This window comes from Panicum virgatum, chromosome 6N (genome assembly GCF_016808335.1).
Source record: "Panicum virgatum strain AP13 chromosome 6N, P.virgatum_v5, whole genome shotgun sequence".
Classification (NCBI taxonomy): Eukaryota; Viridiplantae; Streptophyta; class Magnoliopsida; order Poales; family Poaceae; genus Panicum; species Panicum virgatum.
Window position 1 is genome coordinate 50,304,953 of NC_053150.1, and position 15,735 is coordinate 50,320,687.

At 41.9% G+C, this 15,735-nt stretch overlaps 1 protein-coding gene and 1 long non-coding RNA gene across 4 annotated transcripts; both read right to left on the reverse strand.

Annotated features, from left to right (window-relative positions):
• Positions 1–3,790: 3,790 nt before the first annotated feature.
• LOC120677368 lies at positions 3,791–10,065 on the reverse strand. 2 transcript variants are annotated; one of them, XR_005676283.1, is made up of 4 exons: positions 9,945–10,065; positions 9,742–9,841; positions 4,476–4,509; positions 3,791–4,196 (listed from the first exon to the last, which is right to left on the reverse strand). It is a non-coding gene; the product is annotated as an uncharacterized LOC120677368 (long non-coding RNA). The 2 variants fall into 2 exon arrangements; XR_005676282.1 differs by lacking the exon at positions 4,476–4,509.
• Positions 10,066–13,279: 3,214 nt separating this feature from the next.
• Positions 13,280–15,535, reverse strand: LOC120680028 (transcription factor bHLH137-like). Of its 2 annotated transcripts, none has more exons than XM_039961677.1 (8): positions 15,099–15,535; positions 14,835–14,987; positions 14,641–14,706; positions 14,465–14,533; positions 14,276–14,359; positions 14,037–14,180; positions 13,778–13,920; positions 13,280–13,573 (listed from the first exon to the last, which is right to left on the reverse strand). In XM_039961677.1, the coding sequence occupies exons 1-7, from the start codon at positions 15,504–15,506 to the stop codon at positions 13,822–13,824; spliced, it is 1,023 nt and encodes a 340-aa protein (XP_039817611.1). In that variant the 5' UTR covers positions 15,507–15,535; the 3' UTR covers positions 13,280–13,573; positions 13,778–13,821. The 2 variants fall into 2 exon arrangements, with proteins under 2 accessions (XP_039817611.1, XP_039817610.1); XM_039961676.1 differs by having other exon boundaries at positions 14,037–14,183; positions 15,099–15,532.
• Between the last annotated feature and the right edge of the window lie 200 nt (positions 15,536–15,735).

Here is a 15,735-nt window from a genome sequence, read left to right on the forward strand (position 1 = left end):
ATTGATCCTATTTTTATATTAATTCTAATTAGCTCGTGCGGGAGCACGGGTTGACAGACTAGTTACGTTAATTGGAGGCTCCTTTTGAAGCTTCCACAAGGTGGGCATCCTAGAAAAAGAGAGAAATTCTATAAATTCACTAAAAAAGTAAAATATCTGGTCATCAATCCGATATATGGTAATCATCATTGATAAATCAAAGTAAAATATATTCAAATCCTATGTATTGTGGTGTATAAATAAAAACTCTATTTGCCTAATCCCTTCATTTCAAACTATAAGTTATTTTAGTTTTGTTCTAAGTTAAAACTTCTCTATGTTTGATCAAATTTATAGAAAAAGTCGATAAATATCTACAATATTAAACTAGGTTCCCTAGACATACTAAAATATATGTCTCGGTCTATATTTTGCATAAGCATACTCAAAATTAGATGAATTGTTTAGGACAAAGATAAAGCAAACTATAATTTAAAATAGAGGAAGTGTTAGCTAGGGATATATAACTATAAATTACTTGACTAATGTGTAGTTGCACAGGTTGATAGGCTAGTCATATATTACTATTGCTAATTGTAGGTTCCTTTTAAGTCTCCACATGAAGTTACTTAGGATCCTAGATGGGCACTCTGAAAAAAAATTCCTAAAAATTCTCATAAAACAAAGAAACATCTGACCATCAATCCGACAACTCTAATCATAATAGTGATTGGATCATTATCTTTCCTAATAAATTACCCACCTCTGCCATTATGAAAATAGATTAAAGTAACCCCGCTAAACATATATCTAAATTACCCACCTCTGTATTATAAAAAAAACTAAAGTAGCCCCCCTAATCTTTGTGTAAATTACCCACCTATGCTATTATAAAAATATTGCAAATAACCTCCTAAATTTGCATATAAAGTATCTAATTATATCATTATTAAAAGTTAAAGAAACCCCTAAATATGAATCTAAATTATATAATTAATAAAATATTAAAGTGCACCAATACAAAATTCTAAATTGCTATTTCTATCATTGTCAATATATTATTTATATTATTATGTATATAAAAATACTACACATGCTATGTGACCATGTATTCATGCATGATGGAAGAGATAAGAATACTAACTCACAAACAAATGGTTCAATTAAATTTATGTCAAACAAAAAACAAATATGGTGTGGTGATGCAAAATAAAATCTATTGCAACTAGATAATGATAAATAAATATATTTTAGATTATGTTTTAGAATATTTAATAGATGAAAGAGGGTGTGAGATAGATAATTATAATTATTAGCTATAAGCTTTATTTTTATATTAATTTTAATTAGCCCATACGGGAGCATGCCTGATAGGCTAGTTATAACTAAAGAGGTGCCATTTTTTTAACCTACGTACAATTTGTGGTGTCTCAAAGTCACGTCAAAATAGAGGGTAAATATTTTCATTAATTTGGATCGTCTATCAGAACATCACCAAGTTTGACGGGACCCCTGTATGTATGTGAGCTCCATGTACGTCGCTACATACAGAATGATCAGGTCCGAGAAGGAACGATGTTTCCTATGCTAATGCTCAGCAAGGCCACACGCACTGTGGTTAAAGGCAGCTTGAAAATCTAGAGGGAACCCAGCAACCAGCATGCACGCATCGTCTTTTCAGCTATCATCTCCGAGGACCACAGGTCGATCGATGCTGCACTAGTGTAGTGTCGTATGCAGCAAGAACAAAAACAGTAATAGCTAGCTCCAGGACCTGAGCTCCATCGTCCCCACGAACTTCAATTTCGTGCATGTCCTGTTCATGGCCGATCTATCTTTCACAGTACATGATCAGCCATATTAGCTGCATGCCTAGATTGAATTGGATGGTTTCATACATGATGTTTACTCTTTTTTCCTTTAGTTTGAAGGCACTGTGAAAGTCCTCTATAGTATTTTTTTTAAAGAAAAAAGGATAATTATTCGGCCTCTGTAACGAACATGGCCCCATTTAGGCCATTTCGAGTGATTTTGATGATCGAGTGACAACGCAATCAATGTGACTAACAAGTTTGCAAGGTCATATTTGTAGGATTCTTTAGGTCCCTTGGATAGAGTCCAAGCAATATCCGAGACGTCCAATGCACCGTCGAGACGAGATGTCCAATGCACCGCCGAGACGAGGTGTCCAACCCACCGTAGACATATCAAGTCGCAGTGAAAAAGCAGAGTGAGCTCGGATAATCCGACAACCCCATGGTCGGACTATCCGACCAATGAAGCCAGATGATCCGACGCAAGAAAAGCACCGTTAGACTAATGGTCGGGTCATCCTTCAGAGCGTTTGTTTGGCAGGGCTCAGAATTTCCTTAAGGGTCAGATTATCCGACGCATGCAAAGGGCCCGTCGGAGTATTCTGCAGAGAGCATGTTTGGGGGATCAAGGCGCTCTCTTAAGGACTGGATAATCCGACGAACCGTCGGACAAAGGCGTCGGAGTAATGGTGTCGTGTTTACAGGCACAGAAGAAGAAAAAGTCTTAAGGACCGGATGATCCGACGCCCGTCGGAGTAACGCGTCGGACTATCCGACGGCCTCCACGTCAGCTGTCAGAAGCGCAACGGATACCCAAGAATACAGAGTGGTCGGATGATCTGACGCCCTTGGTCAGAGCACCGTCGGATTATCCGACGCCCTACACAGAAAAAGGATTAACGGCTCTAAACGGCTAGCTCAACTTGGAGGGCTATATATATGGGTTCCCCCGGTCATTTGAAGTTTGCTGGAGTTCAGAGAAGACCCACACACATCCAAGAACATCTCCAAGCCATCCTAGAGCTTAAGTGTTCAAATCCCTAGTCCTTAGCACACAATTGAGAGAGGTAGTGCTAGGTTAGCTCCTTAGTGAGTGAAAGGCAAGGTTGTGTACCTTGCGAGCTGGTTCTTGAGTGAACCAAAGTGTATCTCGGTGAGCCGGCCATCCTTGGAGTCTTGGTGACTCGCCGGCACGTCTTCGACCCTCCGGCTTGGTGTGGAGCGGCGACGACAAGCTTTGTGCGGGGGACGTGGAGACACCCTTCCTTGGAGGAGAAGCTCCTTAGTGGAACCCGGGATCAAGGTGACCGTGGACTCGGTGTCCTCGGAAGAGACTTGATTGCCGAGAAGCAATACTCTTTGTGAGTGCTTCAACAATATGGATGTAGGTGTGCCTTTGTGGCTAATCGAACCACGGGATAAATCCTCGTGTCACAAGAGTTTGCGTTCTCTCATCCCTCTTTAAGCTTCTGCATTTATTTATTGCAATCTTTGTATGCCTTTACTTTCTAGAATAGAATCTTGATAGGATTGGCTATAGGTTGCATAACTCTTTTGGGATGAGAGTTTTCACACTAGAAGAACACTAGTTGCACATCTAGATAGTATATCTTAGTTTAATTTATGTGCAAATAGTTGGAGCCACTATACCACAGCCCCGATACACCAACTGATGATCTGTCGGTAAAAGCCGTTATACCGACAGACTATCAGTTGGTATAGATGTATACCGACACCACATATTTGTCGTTGTAAGTGGCATCGGTATAACTTATACCGACTGACATAGATATACCGACATATAGTCTGTTGCCATACAAAGATATACCAACTGACATATATTCCCAATAGATGATCCGTTACAATGTTTATACCGACTGACAGTGAGTAGCTAAATTTCTTTAGCAACCAACAATCCAACGCTATGCATCCACAAAAAATAATATAATTAATCCCTCATTGACCATACAACACCAATAATCTTTTGAAACAGTACATATCAAGCACACTTGGCTAAAGATATATAGATCATGTTTTTCATTTGAATCCAACAGATATCAAACATAGTATTGACTAAAATAGAGCTCATAGTTTTCATATGAATCCTACATATATTCAACAATACATAATTGGTTGGCAAAGCTTCATCATAGACATCATTTGTGATGTCGCAGTGCTCAAGTCAAGCTAGCTAGATAGTCTGTTGGGTTTGTCACAGACCACATTACAAGCAGCAGCCACATGCCCACATTTACGAAATAATAGAAGCCAGCCTAGATATTCCAAATGAGCACTACCCAAAATAAAAATGCCCATAAGCACTGCCCAAAATAAGTGTCCATGAGCGCTGATCCCCTTGTTGCTTACATGATCAACCATCATGCCACCTCTAAGACATCCCACCTGAACAAGTTAAAAGTATGCTGAAAATTAACTTCAGGAACAAAAGGAAGAGTGAAAATTAATCTACAAAACTGTTGTATGTTGCTACAGCTAGCTAACTTGCCTACTCCTAGGAAAATTGGCTAATTAGTGTGCAATTCATACAACTAAGTGTACTTTCTTAATGGAATACCACAAATTCTAACGCGCCCAAAGCTGGAACTAAAATGAGACCAAATAGTAATAGTAGAAGAGTGGGCTGTTTGCTGAAAGCAAAAATTCAGAAAATACCTATTGTACCTTGGGTAGATTGTGATCCTTTGGTAACCTTCAACTGTCAGAAATATAAATAATTAATTAGTGGCTGCGGTCACTCTCATGACACATAAAAAAATGTAGTAAAGATAAGTATAATACTCTTTTGTATGGCCATGCAATTGACATCTTATGTGCATCAGCCATAGTCTCCACATAACCATAAGGACGAGGCAGAACTGTATCCCTTTTCAGCACAACATTCACAACCACTTCACAATACTGATTTCCAAGAGCCACATCTCCTAGCGTGCTCTTGGATCAGTTGAAATAATTATTCCCTTAGCCACTGCTACATCAGATCGCAGCAAGGCATATAATATCACATCCTTTCCAACCTAAAGAAAATGATGCATTTATGAGATAGAGCCACATCCTAGGAACCTTATATGTATGCTTTCCATCTAGACTCTTTCTTGCTGATTTCCACCGTGAAACCTTACATTTTGGGCATGAATTTAAATCTAAATTATCCTTCCAATATAGAATGCAATCATTTTCACAAGCATGGATACTAATGTACCCAATTCCAATGGATTTCACCAATTTCTTAGCCTCATGAAAATTTCTAGGGAGTGCTGAACTGTGGCAGCCCTGCCTAAATTAATCCAGCTTAAATGTGCTAACCATCACCGAAACAGTAACTAGGGTTAACACGCACTTAAAACGGAGTAATCCGGCAGTGCTGTCGGGTAAAATCCCCATTAAACCACTTGAAACAGGATCGACAAAGCAGTTCAGAGAATGCAACATTCCGCAAATTTTACAGAACAGAGTATGAAACTGAATTATTATTACAAACCAGGTTTGAATTTTACAAAAGAAAAATACAGAGTTCAAGTGTGACGGCAAACGAACGATAGCCTAACGACGAAATAAGACGTCATGATGAAGCCCGTACATGACGTCATCCATATCCTCAGATGTACCACCTGAAAAACAAGCCACAAGCAAGGCTGAGTATACTAATACTCAGCAAGGCTTACCCGACTAAGGGTAAACTTAGCCCTTTATCTAGACATGCAAGGCTTTTAGCTTGAGGGGTTTGTTTGCCGAAAAGCATCTAAAAATGAGTCCTTACTTTCATCATTTTAGCTCAAGTTTAATGTAGCAAGCATTAACTAGGTTTGCACGAATATCTAGAACAAGCAAGGTATATCGAATTAATCCTCCAAGAATAGCATCATCATTTCATCCTCATTTCAATTTCTTACTACGATGTGACAAAGAGATCAAGGCTCTCATATCCGCGAGTCACGGTGAATCGATCCGATTTTAAACCTTGCAAGGTGGACCTAACACACACGACCTGTGTAAGCCCTGACGGACTATACAAGTCAACCGTTTCCTATATGCACATCGAATAGCTGAACTGCCCTGCAACTCGGGACTGCTAGCCCCACCGTTACCTACAAAGGGTCAGCCATGAGTTTACCCACTAGCACCACTGGGAAGACAGTATCAAGTTCATACTACTAGTGTGCATATGGTACTGAGCTTACCGGTTTCGACTACCTCCTACTTCCGGCATGTGGTTAGTACTGTTCAATCCTCGATCAACACTGCCACAACAGATCGGTCCTCAACCGACACAGGCGGAGATGTACTTTCCATCCAATTCATATCCTTAGCCAAACTCATCTCCGCCCGGTCTCCATTTCCTTTCCACATTGATTCATCATCAATAGCTTTTCCATAATCCAAAAGGTCCTAACTCTCGCGAGTGACAGGAAATCACTCGACTTCTACCGAGTCCTAATTAGCATGGCGGTACTAACGACCTACACATACTAGTAGATCAACTGAGGGAACCTAGGGATTATGCAATTAAGGTTCCAGTCAACTCCTGTAAACTTAAATGCACAGATACATAATAGGAACATAAATTGGAATAGCATTTAAAATAGTGGGATGGATGCACCGGGGCTTGCCTGGGATTAACACTAGGTCAGTGTTAGTTAGAGAACAACTGCTCGGCGAGCATCTTCCTTCGGTCGTGCACATTGGGATCCTTTTGTCCATCTTCTGAATGTGTCCACTATTCACCATCTTCTGGCTCGGCTCCAATATCACGTCATTCACACGGTTCTTCTATTGTACCTAAATGAAATGCGACAATGCATATGTATGAATGTACAGATTCGAGTTGCTCAACAATGTAAATGTTATTATTTTTCCTTCACGATAAAGTTGTAGTCCAACATGATGTGAGTTTGGATGTGAAACTTCTTAGTTAACATCTCCTGGGCAGTCATTTATAGAGTAGTAATTTTATCTATACTAACTCATAACAGAGCTGGGTGTGTTGCTTTTCTTTTATATTAGTACAGAAAAAGCATTTCTACCCAAAAATAATTCTCCGGGCTAGGGAATGTAAGTGCTAGTAATGAAATTTGACCAATAGGTTAGATTCCTTAAGATGAGCTTGTGGTAAAGGTTTCATAATTTATTGAGCTATACAGCAAGCATATGAATTTAGATCATGTTAACTATACTACTTAGTTTCAGTGGCTAAAATTTTACAGGCATGATCATGTTCTGAAAACCAAGCTCTAGCAAAAATATGAGATTTTTCTAATGAAGAAAACTAGGGTTTTTGATTTACAAAGTTTATTCATGAATAAATCAAAAGGACTAGTTATACATTAATAAAAGTTCCCAAAATTTTTCTATAGCATCTAGAAACTAAGGTAAGCCTTCTGTAAAAATTTCAGCTCAAGAAAACTAATATAGAACCCTGTGGATTTAATTCTATTTAACATAGCCATTAATCAAGATCTATTTCAAAACTTAAGTTAGGAGTGAGTACTGGCCATCAAAATTTTTACACAAGACTACTCTACTAGCATATAGATCACTGCCCAAAAATGGTGGCCATACAGTACATGGAACTTGAGATCTAATTAAGTGACAAAAAAACTTGCATGAATTTTAGAACAAAAACTAGTGCTCAAATAAGAAAGAGCATGTAATGAAACTTGTAGATCTAGTAACAAGGAACTCAGAACAATTGAGTTTGCATTTTTTTGATTTTTCTACGATTTTATATTGATTTTACAAGTTCACTGCTTTGGAAAACAAAAAGGAAAAAACTTTTTGCTTTGTGGCCCCTGGAACAAATGATTTCCTCGCAGATATGCCCCTGGCCGGACTTTGGAGCAGGGGAGGCGGCGGGCGACCGGAATCCGGTGCCTGTGGGTGCCGGCGGTGAGGGAGAACAGGGGGATGAGCAAGAGGACGTCGAGAGGGACCTGTAGATGTTCTTGGACGGGGTTGGGGAGGCCGGCTTGGGGGTTCCCCGTGGAGCAGGGGCTCCGGCGGCGGCGGTAGGCGGCGGCGGCGACCGTCCGGCGGTCGTGGGCGACGGTGAGCGGGTCGGGGAGCACCGGTGGAGGGCAAGGAAGCTTGCTGCGAGGTCGGTTGGGCGCGAGGAAGTGCGTAGGAGGGGGTTCAACGGCGACCTAGGGGGCGGCGGCGGCCGTTCCAGGCAAAAAGGGGGTGCGCGGAGCTTGGTTCTCGAGCTCAGGAGGGGAGAAGGAAGGGTGAAGACGTCTCTGTGCTCACGGGAAAGGTCTAGGCGGTCCAGGGCGAGAGAATGGGCGAGGCGCAGTCGGCCGTCACGGCACGACATCGTCGTGGTGCTTCGGCGGCCAACCTCGGCGTGCGTGCAGGGGACGGCGATGCGTGGCGAGGTCGAGAGGCTTCAGGGAGGAACCGGGGGCGCACGAGGTGAACTTGGCGGGGTGCGGCGCGTGGCCGGCGACCTCTGCTCGGCCGGCGCAGAGCAGGGGAGAGTGAGAGGGAAGAGAGAGAGAGAGAGTAGAGAGAGAAATAGAGGTTTGACTTATTCAAGATCGAATTTTTCTAAAAAATTTCTTTTGAAACATGGAAAACTTTGAATATGAAAGTTGTAGAGAATTTAAAAGCCTACAACTTTTATTTCAGGAAAAAGTTTATTCGAGCAATGGTTTAAAAGTTATTTTAAATTTTCGAAAACTATGATTCAAATGACTTGTCATTTCATGTGATTTTTGTCACTTCTGCCCCTAGATTTCAACTAGACATTTATTAATCTTTTCATGGTGAATATGTCTATTCATTTTCATATGCCTATTTGCATTGGTGTGAAAGTTATTTGAAATTTCTCACCACTAGAATTTGAACTCTTAGTTAATTAAATTTTTGAATTTGAAAGCGGTCTTTTACGTAAACTTGTATAGCACAAAACTATAAGTGTGTTTTATGCTACAATTGTCATGACAAGTTGAGCGTGAAAGTTTACAAATATTAAAGGAACAAAATTTATATCCACACATACATATGTACACATACACACATACACATACATACACATGCATATTCATACATACACATATATTATTTTCCAAAAAGAAATGCATAATTTGAATTGCTCTTGCTCATTAAGCATGATTATGTGTTTATTATTTCTTGCTTAGTATTTAAAAAAATCTGGGATGTCACATGAACCCTCAGGGAGTGCATCATTAAGCAGATCTAGCAGCATATTAAAAGATCTATCAGTCCATCCTCCTAGGAGTTTGAGGTGCAATAATCTAATAAGGAAACGCAGCTGTGTATATTTCTTGCAATTAGGGTATAACTCTTTGCTATTATCTGCCACCAACTTTTGAAGGGCAAGTAGCTCAGCGGAAGGTTCTAGAACAGAATTGTTGTCCTCAAAATCTCCTCTATCATCTAAACCAGCGGCTAGGTCTCTAAGCAAACAAGATATGTCATCATCCTCATTACATTGCTCGGTTACCTCAACACCATCAAAGTTCCCATGATTCATAGACGAGGTTGGTTCTCCATGCAAGTTCCATGTTGTGTACCCTTTTAGAAACCCATCACATATTAAGTGCTCACGTACAACACTTGCCACCTTCCAAAATGAGTTAACACACTTTTGACAAGGGCATAATATCTTGTTTCCTACCGCTGAATTTCTAAATGCAAAAGCTAGAAAACTGTTCACCCCTTGCAAGTATTCCTTGGTGTGCCTACATATGATTTTTTATGTCAATTCCTATGTTAACTACACAGCAATTTTAATATTTGTGAAATAACCAGCTTGTACCTAGCATCATTGTTGATCCATGACTTATCCATGATGAGATCAATCGGATTTCAGATTATATCTTTTCGCATAGAGTGCAACCACAAAACATATCAGAAGCTTAAAACAAGGCAATGACAGTAATGCATTGGAATCAGAGAAGCACAATCATACCGTTACACAAGCTCCTTCATGCAAATACTTCTTGATAGGAGGTCAGCTGCTCCAAATATTGTAGATGTCGAGATAATGTCAATTGCTTTCGGCTACTGGTCTGCTCGTACAAATGTAATATGCATCAGGCATAAATTCAAAAAGGATCCACCATTACATATGGTACCCAAGAATTTTTGCTTCATATCTGAAATTCTCTTTACCTTGTCCTGCAATATGAACCTGCGGTGAGCCAGCAGTGTCTCCGTAACCAAATCAGTGAAGGAAGCTCCAAGGAGGTGGCTATGCGGAGATACAAAGTCAGATACTCAACTCAAATTAAGCATGCAAGTTGATGCTGAGCTTTTCAACAAAGAATATGTAAAATTAGAGCACATGCAACCGAGTTTAACCAGAAAACTTTTGAAATTAACTGCCCACTAGATTTTAGTTGATATTCATCCATGTCAAATACTAGCATTAAAGAGTACTAGTAACAGAGTATAAGAACATGGTACTATCAAGCCTAGTGTTTTAAAATTGAAGTCCAGTGTAGACCAAATCTGGATACAAATACTAAAAAAATACTACAAGTTGCTAGCAACTGAATATATGAACAAGATACTAGTAAACTCTGTGAATATATGAACAAGATACTAGTAAACTATGTATGTGGACTGAACCAATTTATTAGACTAAAGATTGCAGGATTCACATTGAGTACTGACACTTGTGGTGATGGATGTGGCGGCCAACCAACTGAGTATAGGAAGATTGCAGGATAAACTCTGAAAAAGATTGCAAGTTGCAGGATTACCCCTTCTTGGACTAGGGTTGGCGGTGGTGGATGTAGCTGGGTGGTGGACTAGGGTTGGCGGCGCGGCTCCTGGACGCACTCGCGGCGCGGAGGCCCAGCTGCCGCGTCCTCTCCCGCGTGCGGCCCCGCCCCAGGGCACGCGGCTGTGCGGCTCCTCTCCCCTGGACGCGCTCGCGGCTCCGGTCTCCTGCTCTCCCGTGGACGGCGGCTCCTGGACGGGACGGACGGCCGGCAGGAGTGCAAGGTCTTACGCGACGGTGAAGATTTGGGAGAGGAGCAGTTTGGTGGCTCGTGAGATTTGGGAGAGCAGAGGGGCAGGTGAAGATTCCGGGGAGGAGTCGAGCGCGCACACCAATTTGGGGAGAGCGCCGAGCGCGCGTGGATGAGATTTGGGTTGGGGCGACTGCGCGGCGGCGGGGAAATTTGGGGAAGACAGGGCGAGGGCGCGGGGATTAGGGTTTTGCAGAGCTGACCGGTGGGCTCCCAAGGAAAAATTACGTGCGAGAGCAGACGATGGGCCTGCATGTATGCCGACAGATGGTTTGAGGCCCATATTAGCTTTTGCCGACACTCCATTCGATGGTATATCTGAATAGAAACACCAACTGATGGTCAGTCGTTAAAACTTAAATTGCCGACTGACAAACTGTTACAAAGTTTTACCAACTGATAGTTCGTCGCTATTCTGGTACTTTTGCCAACACACGTCCGATGGGATTTTTGGGTTGTGGTATAGTGAGCTTGAGGTTAAGGTTTTTAGTTTGCCTAATTCACTCCCTCTCCCTCTTAGGCTACGAGCACCCGATTCCTTTCAGCTTCCCCACTCACAAGTGAATGGTTACAGCCACAAATGTAAACTTCACTAGCAAAAACCTTAGACTCCAGGCGCCTTCTAGGGCAATAGGATAAAGTTCAGGAATAAAATATAATCTGACAAACGGACAACAACAACGTTAAGAAACAAAGCAAACAGCCACAGCTCAAAAGCAAAACAATTAAGATAGTGTTGAATCCTATTCCTGAAGTTCCATCCTGCTTTGCTGAAGATTTCCATAACGTATGCTTCTAATCTTTGCCAGCACTTGTTCAAAGAAGTTTTCTCTTCCTCTTTAGACATCCTTGTCCAGTTTCTTGTCTAGTACGTCTCTCTGAAGATCACCTGCAAATAAGAATTAGGCACCTTCCTTTCGAAAATTATTTCATTCCTACTCAACTATAACGCCCAGCAAATAACGGTAACTCCAACCAAAACTTGGTTTCTAACAATATGATGAAATCATTTGATCCAAGCACCCAGCAAATGTGTAAAACTACTGGTAGGAGGCTTTATGTTGAATGCAATAAGACTGTGAATCAAATGAATTTTGCCATATGGCACTCGAAAAATAAGTGTTGTATGGCTTCATTAGAATTAGAGAAATAGCACTTAGCACTACCTATCCAATGCCATGAAAGTTCGAGTCCTCTTCGGCCTGAATTGTAAAGTGCCTAGCTAGTTGTTTTCTCCATAACAATAAAAAGGCCTAGCAAGATTCATCCTTGAATTTATTGGAAAGAAAATTTGTGTGTGTTGAATCTGAAGAAGGCTCATATTTTGGACAACGGACGTATTGGCATATGGTTCCTGATTCCTGAAGTACAGTTTGTCAATTGGCAGGTGCAACCAACATCATGCAAGGTTGGTGGCGTGTGTTCGCTTTTGCGGACAGTCACATTCAATGGCACCAAGAACCACCCCATTGTTGAATCAAGCTCCTGTCCAGGCATTTAGGAAGAAACAAGCTGTTTCCATGGTACAAAACAAAGTCTGAATATATATATGGATCGTGCATTGCCTAATGTTCAGAGTCCATCATCAAATATCATCGAGTTTAATTATTTTCCCTTTGTTAGTGATAATCAGTTTATTTGTGACATTGTTGCTGCTTTTCATTTCACTACAATTTTATGGTATATATGGTATTTTTTCTATATAAAATGAAAGTGGTCTGGCCTTTGCGTCCCGTGATGCATATAGCCTAGTCCACTGTTAGCTCTCATGGCAAGGCTTGCGGTGCGCAGCCAGCCCGCCAGCGCTCCAACCCCAAAGTTCAGCACTGGTGCTCACGGAGTAAAAAAAAAAGTCACTCGTTATGCTATTTAAACAGGAAATGCGTGGTCTACTGATGGTTGGTTGCAGCATGATACGCGTCCGCGCGCCGCCGTCAGTGGCACGTCATGGGTAGCCGGGGTTCGTGGTCTTTTCTTAATAATGCGAAAGAAAAGCCTTTCATCTTTCGTATCAAAACCTCGGGGAGGTCATTCCCCTAGGATCGAGTTTTTTTAGTCCACTGTTACAATTTTTTTCTAAATCCCCACATCGTGCATCTAGGTTGGAGAAAACATCGCCGCAATGCACACGATATTATATACGGTAATACCAAAAATATTTGCATAAAAATTTGTACTCCATCAGAACCTAGATGCCAATGAGATGTTATTTGTGTGACTAATTTTTCATTCTGACAAGAGCCTACAGTATGAAGACCATCTCCAGCCAGTCAAAGAGAGCCATGGACACGAAGTCAGTCGACAGCTCTGCCCATACCTGATGCAAGAGAGCATGGGAACAAATTGATCGTCCATCACCTCTTTGGATTTGGAATGATTGAACTACAGCTGTAGGAGCTCCCATCCTCACTTTGTAAAGATTCTTGGTTTTGAAGAAAAAAAACAATCTAAGCTTTGTTTTTTTTTAAAAAAGGGGACTGAATGACACTGTTAATCACAGTTCAGAGTACAAAAATAGCTCTCTTATGTATTAACAACTGATTGCTCAAGTTCGACTACAATGGTGGTGATGACAGATGCAGCCGCTGAGAAAATCCTCATGGACAATGCCTACTAAAGGAGCTAGAAATACTACAAAGTCTCTGAAAATGTGTGAACAGCAGACTCTACTTGTTGCTCTCTCCAAATCCAGACAAGGGGATGGATTAGATCCAACATCTCAAACTCATCTGGTGCGCCTATCAAATCTTGCAGCATTATTTCCTCCTGCCCAGAGACAAAAAAAAATTATTCAAAGGATATTAGCATAATTACATACTAATTTCCCCCTACCCCAACTTGCTTGGGAAAAAGGCTATGTTGTTGTTGTTGTTGTTGTAGGTGAAGTGTAATTTTCAGACATGAGGCTAGAGGTGCCAGAGGCAACTTTTAGTAGGCCTCTCAATCAATGAACTTAGCTTGCAATAGTACCTATCGTCAATGTGGGCCCCCCTCTCTCTCTCACTACTCTTCCCCTACTGGAAAGAGCACATGTTGAACACCAACTGGTTGAGCAGCTCCTGCCTTGTTGGCTCCCCCACTGCTTGTTGCATCAGGTAAGTGCTGCCGTTGTCCTGGAAAGAGTGACCAGCCAGGTGGGTAAAAATGCTGGATGCTAAATTGCTGATATGTTTGGGTATTTGCAGCATGTAGTATGATTCAACAATGTGTGGGAGAAAAACATGCCAACCTGAGAGAAAGAGACGGCACCCTGGCCCTGGAGTGAGAAGGGTGTGGTGGAAGTAGTCTCTATGATGGCTTGTGATGGAGCTGGGCTAGCTTGGCTCAGCACTGGACCAGGCATTGCAAGGGCTTCTTGGAACATGCCTCCCATCTTCTGAAACAGCACCATTTTCACACATTTTTAAGCATCAAAGGATCAATTTAACCATAATTGTAGTTGGTGAAAATGAGTTTGTTGTTTCATACTTGTGCATGGTCATGAAGGCCATCACTGTCCAGTCCAAACCCATACAAAACTGGGCTCATAGAGGCAATCCTCATGGAAAGGAACTGAAAAAACAGGTGGGAATAATAACTTGCACATTATGGACCTGGAACTGTTTGAGGTGCAAAATTTTTTAGGACCACTATAAGTATTCTTGATTTGTGGTTTACCTCAACTTGGTTCTGCAAGGACTGCACATAATTGATGATCTCATCCAAAATCAGGGCCTTTCCAGTAACCTGCCCAGAAAACACATTTTTTCCCCTTCTCAAGTTAGTACTTAGATCCATCATTTAGCAGATGCTGTATATAATTAATTCAAGTATTATCAAGTAACTATTCTGACCTTATCACAACCGGGGACCAGTGCTTGCAGCATCCTCATCCTCTCACTGATCCTCTCTCTCCTCACCTAAATACAAAAAAAAACGTCAAGAACTGTTCATGTAAGAGAAAGGGTGCAGAAACTGAGACCCAACTACACACATCAACATGTGTCAAATTAATGCTACAAGGATTGGATTAGAGTGGTGTGTGTACCCTTTCTGAAAGGCTGTGGCTGTCTGTTGCCTGACCCCGCCTTGCCCTCACATGGATGTACCCCTTGGGGGCCTCATCATCAGTGGTGCTCTTCTCCTCAGCCTCCTTGTTGGACTTCTTCCCCCTCTTCCTCTTGCCCTCCTGATTGCAATCCTAATGACCAAAATGCATTTTTTTTTTAAAAAGATTGAAGGCTTGTATACATGAAACGATGTTGCAAAGAAAATGGCAATGTTTGTTTGTGTGTGCTGGCTGCTACTATACCTTGGAGTGAGCAGAGCTCAGTGTGGCACTGTCCTCTGTGGCCTTCCTCTTCCTGTCCATTGGAGATGCACTTCCTTGAGGGGAGGTGCCGACCACTGCAGAGGAGCTCTCAAGCGAAGCGTCCTCCGCCATGACCGCTGCTGTTCCAGACGCTGCATTTCCATTCACCGTAGTTCCTTGGCCATGGTTTTGGCCGTAGAACAAGAGGCTTGCGAGGTTGGGGGAGTGACCATTGGTTAAAGCTGCAGGCATCTTGAGGAGGAGAGAGTGGTGCGATGAGAAGTCCGCCATTGAAGATCTCTGTGCCTGCAACTGTTTGCTGTGGCGTTTGGTTTCTTTGGAGAAGAGGGACCTCTGTTGGCAGGAAGTGGACGAGATAAAGGCTGGCTGCTCATTCGTGCTGCTCATGGTGGGTTATATAAAGCTGAGAAGACTGAGAGAGAGAGAGAGAGAGAGAGAGAGAGAGAGAGAGAGAGAGAGAGAGAGAGAGAGAGAGAGAGAGAGAGAGAGAGAGAGAGAGAGAGAGAGAGAGAGACGATAAGAGCAAATCATTAATCTCCATTGATGGATAAGTTGGCAGTGTTAAGAGAGGGACCCTGTGTCGACTGTGGTCTGTGGAGGGCCTTCATGTGGTAAT

Coding starts and splice junctions, on each gene's coding strand:
- LOC120680028 (XM_039961676.1), bottom strand. CDS start 15,506: ATGAGCAGCACGAATGAGCAGCCAGCCTTTATCTCGTCCACTTCCTGC. Junction 14,988..15,098: donor TGAGCTCTGCTCACTCCAAG/GTATAGTAGCAG, acceptor TTTGGTCATTAG/GATTGCAATCAGGAGGGCAA. Junction 14,184..14,275: donor GCCTTCATGACCATGCACAA/GTATGAAACAAC, acceptor GTGCTGTTTCAG/AAGATGGGAGGCATGTTCCA.